We start from the raw sequence: 15,931 nt of genomic DNA, 5'->3' as shown, positions 1-15,931 counted from the left end.
AAAATAGAACATTAATCAAAGATAGTATACCAAATTTGCATCAAAGTAGATTAATTGATGTGTAATAGAATTAGGGTGCATGTTTCTGTTTTTAATTTGAATGTGTTTATGTCATCAATGAAGCAAGAGTACCAAAGAGCGATATTGACCGATAGAAAAAAATATGGTGGAACAAATTTCACAATTAGAAAATTAGAAAATATTTAATGTTTTTTACCGATGAAAATGACATAAAAAATTTTAAAAAAAACTAAAATATAAATAGAAAATATTTGTTTACCAATGAAAATCATCAACATTGCTTACATATCTAAGTATATTATATAATTACCAATGAAAATTTCATTGATGATTTTAAAATTCGACAGTTTCTCTCCTCTTCCTATTTATTCTTTATTTTATCTTAGGGATCTTTATTTTTTGATATCCCCTCCTTGTAAAGTTGGTGCTGACAAAACCTTTCATCTTCCCATCTCTGATTTGATTTCTTGTTCAATAACCTTAGGTTTGATTTTAGTAGTATCAGTTTATGTAAATGTTAATTTTACGGGATTTCAGTTTCTGAAAAAAATTGTACCTTATTCTTTATTTCTTAACAATTATGAATTTGGGTTTGGTCCTACTGTTTAATTCATGCATCATGTCTTTATATTGAAGTGAATTCAGTGGTGGTCAAAGGTTACTTGACCCCCTCTATAGGACTCCATGAACGAGACCCAACTACCTCCCATGTCTTTTTCTAATTTGTGCGCTATTTTTGTCTTCTATAATGGGGGAGCAAAGCATATAAAAGAGATAAATAACCATTATCGGTTTTTTAAAGGTGATAGTTCTTCTCATTGACAAATATTTTAGGAATTTAGGGCTATTGTTTTTTCAAGAAGAATATCAACATGGTTTATGGTTCCAGAAGAAATGCTTGGTTTTGTTAATTAGTCTTGCCGACAAAACTTTATAGTAATAAGCTAATGTTGGGTCATCTTGTATAAATTATAATTTGTGTTAAAGCAAGAATTTGCATGATTTCTCTATGCTTTATAATTTGGTTTATCTTTGAATTGTGTTTATTGTTTTCTTTTAGGTACCATGTATACAAGAAGAAACAAGTCCAAGTCTAACAAAAACATTACCGCTTCATCAAGTAGTAGTGTCAGTAATTGTGTCGTAAATCTTGGTGATGATAATGAAGAGATCTAATGTAAAAGTTACAAACCAATGCTCAACCATTAAGAACAATAGAGCATGCATCCTTTTTTTGATAGAACCCATTTCAAGCGAAAATATAGTAGCATGAAATGGCGACTTGTTTATATAATTAATGTTTTGTGTCATTATATTATTTATTTGTTTTGAGTTATTTTAAGTTTTATAATAACACGAAAATGACTTGTTTAAATTGATTTTCATATGTACCAATATTAAAGTTACTCATTCCATAACATCTATAATGAAGTGGTCATTTAAAGAACCATTGTTTCAATGGAGTTAACTTCATCACCATCCTAAATGAATATATATGATAGATACTTGGTGAAGAAAGTTTAAGGTTGGATAAATAATCTCTAATTCGAGTTACTAGTCTTTTAAAATTTTAAAAACTAATTAATGTATGAAATCAATTAAGAAAATATTTTGATAGGACGAGAGCAACGAGGCTCTTCTCAGGAGAGGGTAAGAAATTCACCATGCAACTAAGTAAATTTAAATCAATTAATGTGATTTTTGATAAAAATGCCCACAAACAAGCATTTAGAAGGGTTGACTCAAATGACATAGAGAAATGCAAAAGCTATAAACCAAGGTGTTGTCATAAAGAGTAATTGGGAAATGTATCAAAAATTTATGGCTTCATAAAGTTTTACAAACACTCACGATCCTGTACATAAAATAAAAATAAAAAAACACATGGTTCGATGACTAAGCACACCGAATAAGTGATTCCGTTTGTCAACCATGTAAAGCTCCTAGTAAGAGCTTGTTGTTATATGCTCTTCTTTTTTTTCTTTGAAGTTCTAATTATGTGTTTATTTATGATACTTTTAAAAACTATTTAATTTGCAAGAAAAACAACTTGGGTGAGAATAGACTATAATGAAGTTATATGAGGAAACTTATATAAAGAAGGGGGATGTCGATATAAGAGCGGAAGTAGTGTTCATTGTAAGTTTTTCTTATATAATTACTATTGGTTTAATATTATTTATTTGCATCATTAATCTAAAATATCCTTACCTAATATAGGAATTTGGCTTTTTTTTTTTAAGTTTTGTATAAGACATATAACACTAACATGGTTGTGAAATTTAGCGAAGATACTTTCACCCATTCTCCTTATAATCCTCGAGTGTGGTTAGAGGCTGCTGCAAGTGATGAACCCTATAAAAATTAAATTTATGGTTTGTCTATGGTATTAGCCCGAGAACTTAGGACGGACGACACTATTTTAACTATAATCACACCATATTCCAACCCAAGTTATACATTGGAGGACTTTGATGAGACTGTTCATAAAAGGACTGAGGAACAACTCTCTATTAAGATGTTGAATATGAGAGCAAAAATGAGAGCTAAACTCCAACAAGAAAATAGAATTTTTAGGCTTGAATAAATGTAGTTATGGGTATACATTTTCCCTCTTTGTCCTAGATCTTATGGTTCATGATCTTTTTCTTCACTTTCATCTCTAACTTTTTAAGAATTTGAATGTTGTTTATATCTGTTTAAAAATATTTGTGTATGGATGAAATTTTGTTTATCTCATTGTTGTGCTCTATTTAAATGAATTATGAAATTTATATATATAATTTTTCAGAGACGTGTTTTTGTTATGATTATGGTTTAATTATTATAAACTATCTAATTGTTGTAGTTAGGGATCATAAGGAAAAAAAACATTATCAAAAATGCTGATGGAATTGTATTGGAGTTTTTGTTGGTATTTTCATATAAAATTTCATACACATTCTGAAATTTTTTACAAACCTTTACATAATGGATAGCAATTTACTGGCAGAATAACAGATAAAAAAATTTATTAGGAATATAAACGGTGATGAAATTGCCAACATATTCTATCAGTAATTTTGTTGAAATTGAAAAAAGAGGATTGAATGGCCGATAGAATTGAAAGCCCGATGAGATACTTTTCGACAATGGTGTTCCGTTATCGATTCCTTCAACATTTCTCAATGCTGACAAAATTTTCACTATACAAGGATGAAATACTCTGTCATATTTTTAAATTTTGTGGTAGTGATTACTTAGGATAATCCTATTTATGGTCCTAGTACTAAGCAGTCAGTACTCTAATCAATGGAGGAGTATGATTAGGCACTTCGATAAAAGAGAGGCGTCTAGCTAGCACCTAGCATGGGGTCTGTGATCGGGAAGAAACAGACCGGTAAGACTTTATTTCCTCCAAAATGACATTCAAGTGATATGCACAACAGCATAAAAAAAGAGCAAAATGGAGAAGAAACTTGGATGGATGGATTCACTAGCTAGGTGGAGGGGATTATTTCTTAGCACGCTTGCCCAGAGGAATGTTTTGAGGGTCCCTCTCAAGACCAAATTGAGAGGTGAGCTTGTTATATTTTCCAAGTCTGTGAATATTAAAACAACAAATAACATGCAGTAATGATCGTTTAATGGATTTGGGGCCAGCCGCTATATCGAGTGGGTGACTGAAAATTATATTAGGTAAGCTTTTAGTTGGGGCAGGTAAATTAATTTGTTTCAAAGTACAATTTGTTTAGATGCCATGTTTAATTTATTACGATTGCACTTTCAAAAGAGATTTAGACAGTAAGAAGCTAATCCTAAAGGTGGGGACATGTCAAGTAGTTCTTTGGCTTCTGTGTTAGCTAGCTTGTTCCATGAAGTGCATTTCATGGTTGGAAGAATCCCGTCGACTCCAATGGATAACAAGTCAGACCTGACATACAAGACTGGTTTTGACATAGAAAGAGATGGGAAAAAGTTGGAGACAGTTGGGGTCACACAGAAGCACTAACCAGCCTAGCTCGCAACCAAGTTGATATGTATCTGATAGAATATTTTTTTCCTTGAAACTTCTTCCAAATCTCAGTCTCATTGCATACATTGAAAGCTTAACTGAACCAACTCTGGACACTCAATACAATAATACTGCAGGTGCAAATCCTGATAGAAGACTTTATGAATACAAGTCTTACTGCCATGAGAAAACCCAGACTCATATTCAAATCTTCTTCTATCTTGAAAACATTATACGAGTAAGAACCCTTTTTGAAGCCAAAAACCAAATGAGCTTCAAAATTTTTACACTGCTCAAAAGAGTGAAGAGCAGAATACAAAGCAAAGCAAAAAAAGAAACCATATGTGTCCTATATATGTTAGTCATGAACAGCTTTCAACATGTGACCCAATACCATGTGAAAAGGAGTGAAAAGAAAGAATGATATAGTTGTTTCTTGGGCTCCTTGTCTCTTTCTTCTCTCTTTTACCATGATCCTCCACCAAACATTCCGTTCCAGTATCCAGTACTTGAAGTCCCTTGTCCCTTGTTTTGATCAACTTCATTTGTGCTTGAAAGCTGTTTCAGTTCACCAAAAGGAAATAAAAGCCTTCCATTATGTTCTTGAACTCCATATCTACTTCCAAGCCCATCAAGAGAAAAACTCAGAGTTGGTTTCAATTCTTGCAAAGGGAATCCACCCGAAGAATAAAGTGTATTTGAATCCGGCATCGGTGTTGGGATAAAAGAATTCAAACCCCTAGAAGCAATTCCACTCCTTAGTAGCTCCAGAGCTGAAATAGGAGATGAAGAATAGGGAGAATAATAAGAGTTATGTTGATTGTGGTTGTTGTTTTCAGTTTTGGCCACTTCAGTATAATGAGATATACCTTGACTATCCTGCATAGCTGGGAATGCCAGATTAAGGTCTTGACCTTCATGGGCACTCTTAGGATTCTGAGAAGAGAAGTGTGAGAGGTTTGGTGGGTTGAGATCGGGGAGCTTTGACGGAGCTGCAGATGCTGCTGATGATGATGATGTAGATCTCTTGTTCTTTCTTGAACCTCCTCCAACAGGAACGTTTCTAAGAGATCCTCCTTCAGTCCAGTACCTTCTGCAAGTCTTGCAAAAATATCTTGGTTGTGTGAGACTGTAGTTGTTATAGTAACAAAACTTGGTATTGGTTGAGTTACATCTTGGACAGTTCAACTGCTCTTGAGGCCTTGCTTTTCTCTCTAACACAGGCCTTCCGCATGTATTTGATGTCATCTCTTCCATGGGTCTTGCCAGTTTAATATCCTGCAAACCCTAGAGTACTGAGATGATGAAGGAGATCCATAGCGATATTGAACGAAGTAATCAAACCATGCAATCTTGAAACCTTATTAAGAGATGGCTGAAGGGATAACAATTAGTAGATCAAACAAAATAAAAACGCATAAGGTTTCTTTGTCTGAAGAATTACATGAAAGAGGAAATTAATTAACTCCATGAAGGAAAAGCAGAAATGAAATTAATTAACTCCATGAAGGAAAAGCAGAAATGAAATTAAAGAGGGGAAAAAAAACCCTAAAAGAACAAATGATAATAGCAAATCATGCCTTTTCCCTTTCCTTTATAAGTTATCACATGAGCAAAAAAGTGAAGAAAGAAAAAGTTGAATGCTTTCATGCATGGTTCAAAGAAGAAATTAAACTTTACCTTTCCATAAAGAAAATTCAAATAGAAGGGACCTGCACTGTGCATGAAGATGATCTCAAGGACAAACAAAAAGAGAAAACAGACAAACAACAAATAATATTCGATCTTTCAAAACAAACTACTGGAACATGGTCGATCATATATAACCTTAAAATCCCTAAACCAGAGAAACTCATAATTGTACAAAGAAGATTTTATATAATACTTGGCAAAACAAATATATATCTATATACCCACCCGTGGCCATGAAGCAGCATCCATAAATTCAGAAGAAAAGGGGAAAGAAAAGCAACTGATGACTTCAGAGAGAGAGGGGGGGAAAGGGAAAGAAGGATCGTGTTCACCTCCTTTGTCTGCAGCTGTTCTTAGTGCAAGAAAGAATGTTTTAGATTGTTTGTATGCTGGCTTTATGTGCGAGTTCACTTTATGAAGATGGAAAGAGGGTGAAAAAAAACACAAAGCAAGAGAGAGGGGCGTTAATTTGTTTTGACTACACCACACGCATAACAGGAAGGGGAAGGGAGTAGTATTAATCGCATTTTTTAGGTTGGCAGCGCTGGTTCAATCTTATGTGAGAATTCTTTGTCAGATCTTCGTTCAACAGTGGATTGTCCATTTGTTTATTCATCGTGGGTGGAATTATGAGTGTATGTACTGTGGGTGGGTTCAACTTTTTGACCTTATAATGTACAAGTCCTTTGATTCTTATTCAATCTCTTGTTACCCTCCCCTGTTGTTTTCCTTTTAGTGCATGTTTTCTTTTGGACCACTCATGAACAAAGGTTGGGTTCTGTTTGGTTTATCAAAAAGATAGGATTGTCGATTACTTTAACATCCTCTCCTGCATTTTGTCAAAAGATCCTTTCTCACAGATTGGCAACTTTTTCATGCTTTCGGAGGCAACTTCCTATTCACCCTATATAGATATATATATTCTTTGCTTGCAGATTAATTAAGCTAAGCTCACACCAGTCCATCTGGTATATGTTGCAAACTTATTTTCTAAATTTTCATTTTTATTTATTTATTTTCAACCTCCATAAAGCAATATAATGAACCGGCCTTAGTTGTGGCACAATTCGTCCCATCTTCACATCCATTATTGATCAGAACTCAATCTTCATTTACATTAAGCTCCTTTTAAATAGGTATAATAACGGCACAGCAGTCCCAGTATTAATGTTGATTAATCTTGTTGCGAGCGCTTAAGCTCAATCCTTTCAGAAACAGAACCCATTAAAATCAGATTGGATTCAAGCCTGTTTTGAACAGAATGTGGAGGTTCGTCATGTGGTCTCAATTTGAAAATTGACAGTACAATTTCTGAGAGAAGATATTTTAAGACGGCTCAGGTATTACGCGTCGCGGAGTCAAAATCTTCAAACCTTGTACTGAATTAAGGATCTATTGTTTACTTACCAGCTTCGCCTGTATTTCTTTGTTAGTGTAATAAATTAGTTTATATTAAGGGGCCGGATTGTAAGGAAAGCTCTACATTCAGAAATGAAAATGGAAGGTTCATGGAGAGAGAGGGGAGCCGACAAAAGCAAGATGGTGGGGGCCCAAATAATGCGCGGTAGAATGGAAGGGAAATTCCTTTGTTGGATGTCTTTATAGGGATGCTGACAGCTATGGCTTCGAATTCTTCGAAGTAGCCAAGGAACCGAATCTTACTCGCAGTTTCAGTTGGATTATTGATTGCTTTGTTCTCCTACGCTGCTGCCTTCTCTGATTTAAGAAGCTGCGTGCATAGCCTGATTGATATCACCATACCATGATATTAATATATTTTCCACCAAACACAAAATGGTGGCGAAAGATGCTTAATGTTACCATAAAATGCGTTGATCAATGAACGTCATCATCATCATATCTAAGATTTGGCAAAATTACATGCAGTGTGAGACCTCTCCAAATTTTGCGAACATCGATCTTATGCTTGTTCGATCATCTGTTGGGCTGGAGTTCGTGGGCTATGGACCCAAAACGCACTTGTGGCCCACTGTAGATGGCACGGCGGAGCCTAATTTCAAGCTAATTTTGGAATCCCTGATCGTGTCTGGAGGTTGAGTTTAGAAGCTCTTACTATAGAAAAAAAATTGATTGCGGGAACGGTAGGGTTCCCCCCCCCCCCCCAGGTGTTGCACGGGAGAGAGAAATGTAGAAAAAACTAATTGCCAAAGAAGAATTACTGTACATCCTACTATGAACAGGAACAATAGTTATTTTTCATCGGTGTTGCTCACAAATTAATGGAGAGAAAGAAAAGGGAGATAACGAAAAAATGGCAGCCGGAGCCAAGTCATTGACTCACTGATAACACGCGCTGTACTAGGAGAGAAAACTTGTTATAATAATTCTAAAATCATCCAAGAAAACCTTGAATAGAACTCAGTGAAGCCCCATGCGGTTAGGCTATCTCATATGCTGGCGTATGCAATGATAAATTCTTTGATAATTTCTTTATTATAGTCCAGATTCTTTTGATAATTCTTCAAATTATTGCTGAAAATCTTATCTCTATGAGTCCAACAAAAGCCTAATTAGATAGAAAAGAACGGAAAAATAAGTAAGTGAGATTATCCTACCTTATCATACCATGTTAGTTCATTTTGGTTATACCATTACCGCAAATAATTATCATTTAACAAGTTAACTGGGTTAATTAAGATTAATCTAATATTTTATTGTTTTTTTATTTTAATTCCTAAATTTTATTATTATTATTATTCTTTAGTGTTTCATCTGATCATATTAGCCAAGGTTTGAAACAACAGCACTAGATTTATTCAGGGAACTAAAAGAGGTTTCCGAACGGACAGCCAGGCACGTTTGCCGTGACCCCTAAAACTTCCGGCAACACATGTATAATAAATATATATATATATATATATATATATATATATATATATATATATTGAACTTCAAGGTTGGTCTCAATGTCCCTGTTAAACAGGAAAAAGACTCCTTTGTTTTGGACAAAAACGTCTCATCGCGTATTAATCCTACTTAGGTGTTACAAGGTCTATAATACTCTCGTGCAAACACCATTCAGCTCATGCCACCTTGGATCCAATTTAAGTCAAATTTAACGTTTATGTGCGTTGAAATTGCTTTACTTTTCACTTTCAGTAGTGTCCTTTGTTTTCAATAGATTTTGGGACGTAGTGATGAGCGAAAGTTCTTCACATGTTCCTTCCTAATCCCGATTCTTTTGAAAAGAAGTATATATTTTCTTTGACAGTTTATTAAAGCACAATTTAACATCATCATTTTACATGAATAAAAGGGAGAATCGAGAGGGGTAATTAATGCCTATATATATAAATCTCAAAACGACGGCACTGCATCAATGAAGCATGAATCATATATGATGGTCAACATCTCTTTCTCTTCTTTTTTTCAAAAATGAAATGATTGCTACAGCGGAACTTGTTATGGACAAGAATGACCGAAGCAAATCATGTGCTAGATCCCATTCTTGCTTTGCTTTAACAGGAACCAAATCATGAAAATCCGATTTTAGCCCATCACAAATTGACTTGCCGCAAGGCACACGAAGGACTTCTTGTTCGACGACAAAAGACCAAGACCTCTTCTGATAACGGGAAAAACTTGGGGCTGGTGGATTACTCGTCAATTTCCTCCCGCTTGGTGCAAGCAAGCCTGCATCTTGTTCTTCTTCTGTTGCAATCACACCCGCAGACTTACCAATAAAGGACAAAAATGATGAGGTGATCGGGTAGAAAGTGCGGCAGGGTTCATCGGTCTCGGAATCCGGCCCGGTTCTCATTAGGCAGGCCTGGGTGAGAGATTCCAGCCCACTAAATCAAATGCTAACTTCACATGTTTATGGGCCAGCATTTGATGTATATCCCCAGTTCATGCCAGTGGCCCAACGAACGAAAGGTTGCTTCCTCTTGCAAGGCCCGAAAATAGCCCAATAAAAAAACCTCCTTTTCTAAGAGCTGGATCGAATTGAAACCTATGCTAGGTGGATAGAGTAGATAAGGGTTTATGGGATTGACATTTAACTTTCTTGCATATTATTTATTTATTATATTTAAATTTAATATTAGTTAAAGCATTATGAGTCTCATCATTATAAATATTTTTCTATACATCTATAAAACATGTTTATACTTTATACTTCAACCATTCTTTTATATCCTTATCCTTAATCACTTAACACTTCATCTATTAACATTTAACCTTTATTTTCTAATTCAGAAGGAAATATCTTCGTCTTCTTTTAAAAAATATTTTCTGTTAAAACTGTTCACTTCGTATCCAGATAAATACCAACCTTAATTACTATAAATATGAGAGTTAAAAGAGAATTAATAGTTCTAATTACATTTAAATATGAATATTAACTTTATCTCACTCAAATAAATAGATATTTTTATAGTAATTACATTATCTAATGAGTAATGAATAGGGTATAGATATTGTTAAACCCGACTTAAAACTCGCTTGAATTTAACTTTAAAATATATATTTATATTTTATAAATATATTTATAGAACATTTAGATTTTTTTAATGTAATTAATATGATATATACATATTTTAATTTTAACCTAAAACACACAAAAATATATATATATATATATATATATATATATATATATATATATATATATATATATACTGTTTTGTTTTTTATTGAATAATAGATAATAATTAGATAATGAATACCCACATGAATATTTATAAATATTTAAATTTTTTATCTAATAAGTAAGTAATGGATAGGGTTTGAATATTACTAAATGAATTTTTTTTTTATTGACACACTTATAAAAAGGTTTTAGATGAAAGACGTAATTTAAATATTTTTTTTTAGAAAAATAGCATAGTTTAACCTGACCACCATTCGAAATCGTGTTTTTAAAAACTGCTATTCTGAATGAAGGTTTTAATATAACTCCTCATTTGCGCCGAGAATTATCAGCTGCAGATACTTTACGATCTGGTGCAAATGGCCATGGCTCCTCTTCTGTCCAAAATATAGGCCAACCTTATTATAGTTATATATGCTGCTGCTCTAGGTGCCTCCTTGTCTAGGAGCACTAGTACTCCTGATCCTCAACACGTTGCCAGGGCCCTTAGTCCATGTCCTACAGTACCCATTGGACAAGGGAGAGTTAGCACATCTGAAAAGAGAGGCACTGCTAGTTCAAACTCATTCATTGGTGTCTCATCTGATACTATCAGGGAGCCCTCAGAGTTGGTACGTAGCTGCGTTTTCTGGCATGAACTTGGCAGCAAATGGCGGAGCAGAAGAAGAAAGCCATTTTCCATCACAGGCTGAACAGGATGTTGACAGCCATCAGAATTATCTCTTTGGTCTCCAAGGCGGTCGGAATCATCTGAAGCAAAAGACATACATGAAGAACTCTGAATCTGGGCATTTCATGTCTTCTGTTCCTCCATCTGCGATTTTATCAGTTAAGGGAAAATATACTATTTTTCCAATATTTTTCTATCATATGTTTTATACTCAAATCTCTCGTCAAAATGTGCTTGTATAGTAATAATAATAATAAAAAAAAAAGCTTAAGAAAACTGATACACGTGTAACCATAATCATCCCCAGCAACATTCTGTTGATTTTTTTAAAAAAAGAAATGAGAAAATCGAGACGCTTTTAATTTAGTAAACTGAAGGTGTAAGTTCCATAGCCGACATCAGACGGTAGATTAGGATTCTTTGGAGGTTATTTAGGCCCTACTAATAGAAGATAGCTTTAAATCTTAACCCACTTTCTGCAACATAATAATGCTTATCAAAGCGAGTGACTTCGATATCATCACATGATGGTCTTTTAATTATCATGGACCAAATACTTTAGATTTTTTTTAATCCATTGTCAACATCCCAATCATCACAGCCCATCTCGGAGGGCACGAGTTTCTGCTTAGGCTCGCCTTTATTTATTTAAATATCTGATTTACTTAAATACGATCCCAAAGCTTGTATCCTCCAATCTAATCTAATCTAATCTAATCTAATGAATCTCCATGTCTAAATTTATATATAAATAATTAATCTTTTTATATCTACACTTTTTACTATATATCTTAAGAGATAATAGGATTAGCTTGATTAGGTTTATTTGAGAAATATTCTATTTTTTCATGATTTACGTTACTAGGATTAGCTTGATTATCTCTAATTTGAATGGAGAAGGATATATTTAGAGGTTAGAGGGTCTTTATAAAAATATATAAAACTGAAGGAAACATCCTCATTTTCATCCCTAAAACATAAGTGACCAATCACAAGTCATGGATATCATATTGCAGTCTCTATTTCCTAGCTCAGATATATAATAATTGGAGCGGTCCACTTATTAAAATACCAAGTTATTTGCTTATTATTGTTCCAATAGAACTTGAAATCAAACTTAAAGGTTGCCGTACTCGATTTTTTTGGAAAAAAATTAGCATCTTGGTTAAAATATTTAATTTTTAGAAAAATATCACAATTGATTAAGATTGTACATGTCTCATATGCGTAACCAAATTCGAAAACCACACTTGAGAAGTACGTTCTTTTTGTCACAAGTAAGTCTTTCAAACTACAAGACAAGAAAAAACTTTTTTCAACAAACTGCACTTCTTTGCGTGTTTCCATGAACTACGTTATTCTTACAAATAAGTTAGAACTGGGAGGAAGGGCGATTAAGGAAGAGGAGGAAGGCTCACCGGAAGAGGAGGAAAAAAAACAGGGAGGAAGGGGTTGGAAAAAAAAATAGAGAGAGAGAGAGAGAGAGAGAGGTACAAGTGTGTGTATTAATGTTGTCTACAATATAAAAGATCATTATAAACTGGCAATTATAATAGAACAATAATATGCATACTAGGAGAATACTAAATCATGCATAAGAGATTAAAATTAACTCGGCATACATACTAAAGCATATATTGAAATATATTTAAACTTAAAGCATATAAACTACTTGTTAAAGCTTTTAGAAAAATTATCAAACTGAAAGTTTTGTTGTTGTCAAGGATAAACATTTTATTTTTAAGGCATAATAATTTATTTCAATAAGTCTCTCAAAATTCTAATTACGCATTCTTATCTAGAAGCTTTATTTAGGTGCACTGCTAAACAAAGTTCAATGAGCTTAAAAGAATTATTACTCAGTAATCTCTCTACAAGGACTGAACTAATATTCTAGATTAGGAGGAAAGGAGAGAGCAAAATCAAAGCTAAAAACTGAAAGTAATATAATAAAAAAATAGGGTAAAAAAAAGTCACAAATTCTTATGATAGTGAGATTAGTTTCTCTCTCTTGTCTTGGAGTTTCTTTAGCCATGAAAAGAATATTTTGTGGAAGGTGTGAATTAGGAATTAATTAGCTTTTCGTTCAATGCTACGTAAATAAGGCTACTAATGAAGTCGTGAAAAAACTTTACACATAAATTAGGTTTCTCATGGGCTATGATCTAGAGCCTAGGCTTGAAATATAGGTTTTGTACCTAAAAATTGGACTTGGATGGCAGCTAGAAGATCTCTTAAAAAAACAAGCCCTCTTGAAACAAGGGACCATTTAATGTTTAAGTCAATAAATATATGAGTGAAAAAAATATATATATATATACATATGTAAGAGTGAATTATTGTAGAATATAAAAGTGTTGAGTCTAAGAACCTCTCTCATTTACCTAATAACCTAAGGTATTCATAGATTTTCATCATGTTAACTCACTCCAGGATGTGGTGAGTTACACGATAATTAATTGGTGAAAATGTTATGCCTATCATTAATGGTAGTGTCTGTCCTTTGGTGGATAGGCTGGTAATTATCAGTGACATGTTGACTGAAAATAATCATTAGCATGAAAGAAGACGATTGTTTTGCATAAAATATGGTGCATGTTTGTGCTATGATAATTGTTGAAAATAGGTGCCAACCTTACATAAAAATGTGTACTTGTATAGAATTTGTTGGCAGAGCATAAAAAACTTCGTGTGCATGGACGATGCATGATGTTATATTCTAACTTCTCAAAACTTGAAAATATATTAAGATGTGTGCCAAGGTATGGTTTGTATAGGCCATGTAACAAATAAGAGAGAGAAAAAAATATGAGAAGATGAGAGAGAGTTTGAGTCAAATCTAACTGTTTGGGCCTAAGTTCAAATGGCTAAAAACAATTGTAAAAAAAACATGCATCTTGGTGTGTCTTACTACTATTACCTTCCTACTCTAAAATTATAAAAGAAACTAAATCATGCATAAGAGATTAAAGGAGCATAAAAAAATCAAATTTTGTTTTTGTTAAAAATTATTTTTTTGTATGTTTTGAATCGTTTTGATGCGCTGATCTCAAAAATAATTTTTAAAAATGAAAAATATTATTTTTATGCATTTTGGTATGAAAAACACTTTGAAAAGCGACTACAACCATACTCCCAAATACCCTAAAACTATTACCTTACTACTCTAAAAAACTAGGAGGACAACCACCTCCTTCATTGTTTATATGGATAGTGAAGAAGATGGCCTTTTTCTTTTTTTTCATTTTCTTTTTTTTTTTTTTTGTTCTTCTTCTTTCAATTTTATCCTCCAATATTTACTTGATTTTAAGTTTGTCTTCATAAATTGTTTTGGTTTATCTTTCTATGAAGTTATCACAATATCCAACAAACATCTTGACATTTATCTTGTGCTTGATTTTACAAACGTGTATTTTTGTTATTGTATAATTAAATAAAAAATAATTTTTAAAAACAAAATTTCTAAACCCAATAGAGTTCATCACCAGATCATCGTGGATTTAGTTGAATCTTTGTTTAAATTCAAATAATTGTGCAGCGCAACCGTATGAACTGGTTTATCACTAAACTGATATCTCATTACAAATAGTTAAGACAATCTAATCCAAGTTAATTAGTTAAGGCAAAGGATTATGTATAATCTAGCGAATGTGAATAATATTCAAGGTAAGTGAGCGGAGCATGTGACCAAAAAGGGTTGAGAACATAGCATGCAACTGCTTGTCTGTGCATTTGCCATCTAGAGAGTAGAACAACTGTATGGCGGCGGAATCTAACAATCCGAATCGAAGGCATCTTGCACCTTTTAGCACGCATAATCTTAATTCTCGAAGCGAAGACTTTTATTTTTTTATTGACCGCCTCTCTCTCAATGAAAGTTTCCAACCTCGTGGATTTACGTTGACCATAGGAACTCTCTTTTTTTTCTTTTTTCTTTTTCCTTTCACGTGACAATGGAAACTTGATTCCTGTTTTGTTTTTTCTTTTGTATATTTCCAAACATTTGCTTTCATTGAATTGAGATTTTAAACTGAAATTACCTTTTTTAGAGTGTGACATTATACAATAAACCTAAAAAAATGTTTTTGTTTTTTTTCTGAGAAAGAATATGATTTTTCTATTTATTATTATGCTCTCTCTAATATTATTGTGGATAACACTGTTTACTGAATTGTGTTTTTTTTCCATTAAAATTTGTTTTTTTCATGTGATGTTATGTATTAATATCTTCTTCTCTTTGCATATTTTTACGTTACAAGAAAATAATTTTCTACTATTCTTGCTCAAAGTGTTTGATGAAATTTCATGATTGAATTTGAGGCCAATTTAATATAATAAAATTTAAATTTGATGTGTAAAAATAATTTTTTAAAAAAAGAACCAAAATAAATAAAAATCACCGAGCTTGTTCCAAATTCATGCAAGAGAGTTCATTTTTGTCCAAAATTTCTCCATGCACTAATTTTTCTATCCTTATAATTTTATATTTACATCATAAAATTTATTTATTTTTATGTTTCACTCCATAAGCTTTGAAAGAGATAAGAAAAAGTTGTTCCAGACAAGAAAAAAAAGAAAAAGTGATCAATCCATTGGCAATTCTAGCTATTAAAAAAAATAAATCATGGTGTCTGGGGTTTTTTTTTAATAAAAAAAATATCATTGATGTATTTTTGAACTTTTATCTTTTCAAAAAAATAAATTGAAGCTCGAGAAATTTTTTTTTTTCTAATAAACTCAGAAAAAGCACAGAGCCCACATGTGTATAAAGATATTTTTCTCTGATAAAGTCAAACATATTTTTTTCTCTTATAAGTTGGATAATTCGAACATTGAAAACCAAGATATCAACCAAAAATTCAACACCTAAATTTATTTTTAAACAACTTGAATTTTTTGAGACATACTGAGACCTCTAAATTAACAGCTCATAAATGCTTGA

The 15,931-nt window shown here is 32.8% G+C and overlaps 1 protein-coding gene across 5 annotated transcripts; it reads right to left on the bottom strand.

Moving 5' to 3' along the window:
* Positions 1-4,045: 4,045 nt before the first annotated feature.
* On the bottom strand, positions 4,046-6,356 carry LOC133693017 (dof zinc finger protein DOF3.7-like). 5 transcript variants are annotated; one of them, XM_062114208.1, is made up of 3 exons: positions 5,933-6,356; positions 4,885-5,302; positions 4,046-4,788 (listed from the first exon to the last, which is right to left on the bottom strand). In XM_062114208.1, the coding sequence occupies exons 1-3, from the start codon at positions 5,954-5,956 to the stop codon at positions 4,481-4,483; spliced, it is 750 nt and encodes a 249-aa protein (XP_061970192.1). In that variant the 5' UTR covers positions 5,957-6,356; the 3' UTR covers positions 4,046-4,480. The 5 variants fall into 5 exon arrangements, with proteins under 5 accessions (XP_061970192.1, XP_061970194.1, XP_061970193.1 ...); XM_062114210.1 differs by having other exon boundaries at positions 4,885-5,390; positions 5,933-6,354; XM_062114209.1 differs by having other exon boundaries at positions 4,885-5,293; positions 5,933-6,354.
* Between the last annotated feature and the right edge of the window lie 9,575 nt (positions 6,357-15,931).

The sequence above is a fragment of the Populus nigra genome, chromosome 4 (assembly GCF_951802175.1).
Source record: "Populus nigra chromosome 4, ddPopNigr1.1, whole genome shotgun sequence".
NCBI lineage: Eukaryota > Viridiplantae > Streptophyta > Magnoliopsida > Malpighiales > Salicaceae > Populus > Populus nigra.
The sequence above is the reverse complement of the archived record's forward strand: the minus strand, read 5'-3'. Positions and strand labels throughout refer to the sequence as shown.

Coding starts and splice junctions, on each gene's coding strand:
- LOC133693017 (XM_062114206.1), bottom strand. CDS start 5,740: ATGCACAGTGCAGGTCCCTTCTATTTGAATTTTCTTTATGGAAAG. Junction 5,303..5,695: donor TGAATTTTCTTTATGGAAAG/GTAAAGTTTAAT, acceptor TCAGTACTCTAG/GGTTTGCAGGATATTAAACT. Junction 4,789..4,884: donor AGCTATGCAGGATAGTCAAG/GTATATCTCATT, acceptor CTCCTATTTCAG/CTCTGGAGCTACTAAGGAGT.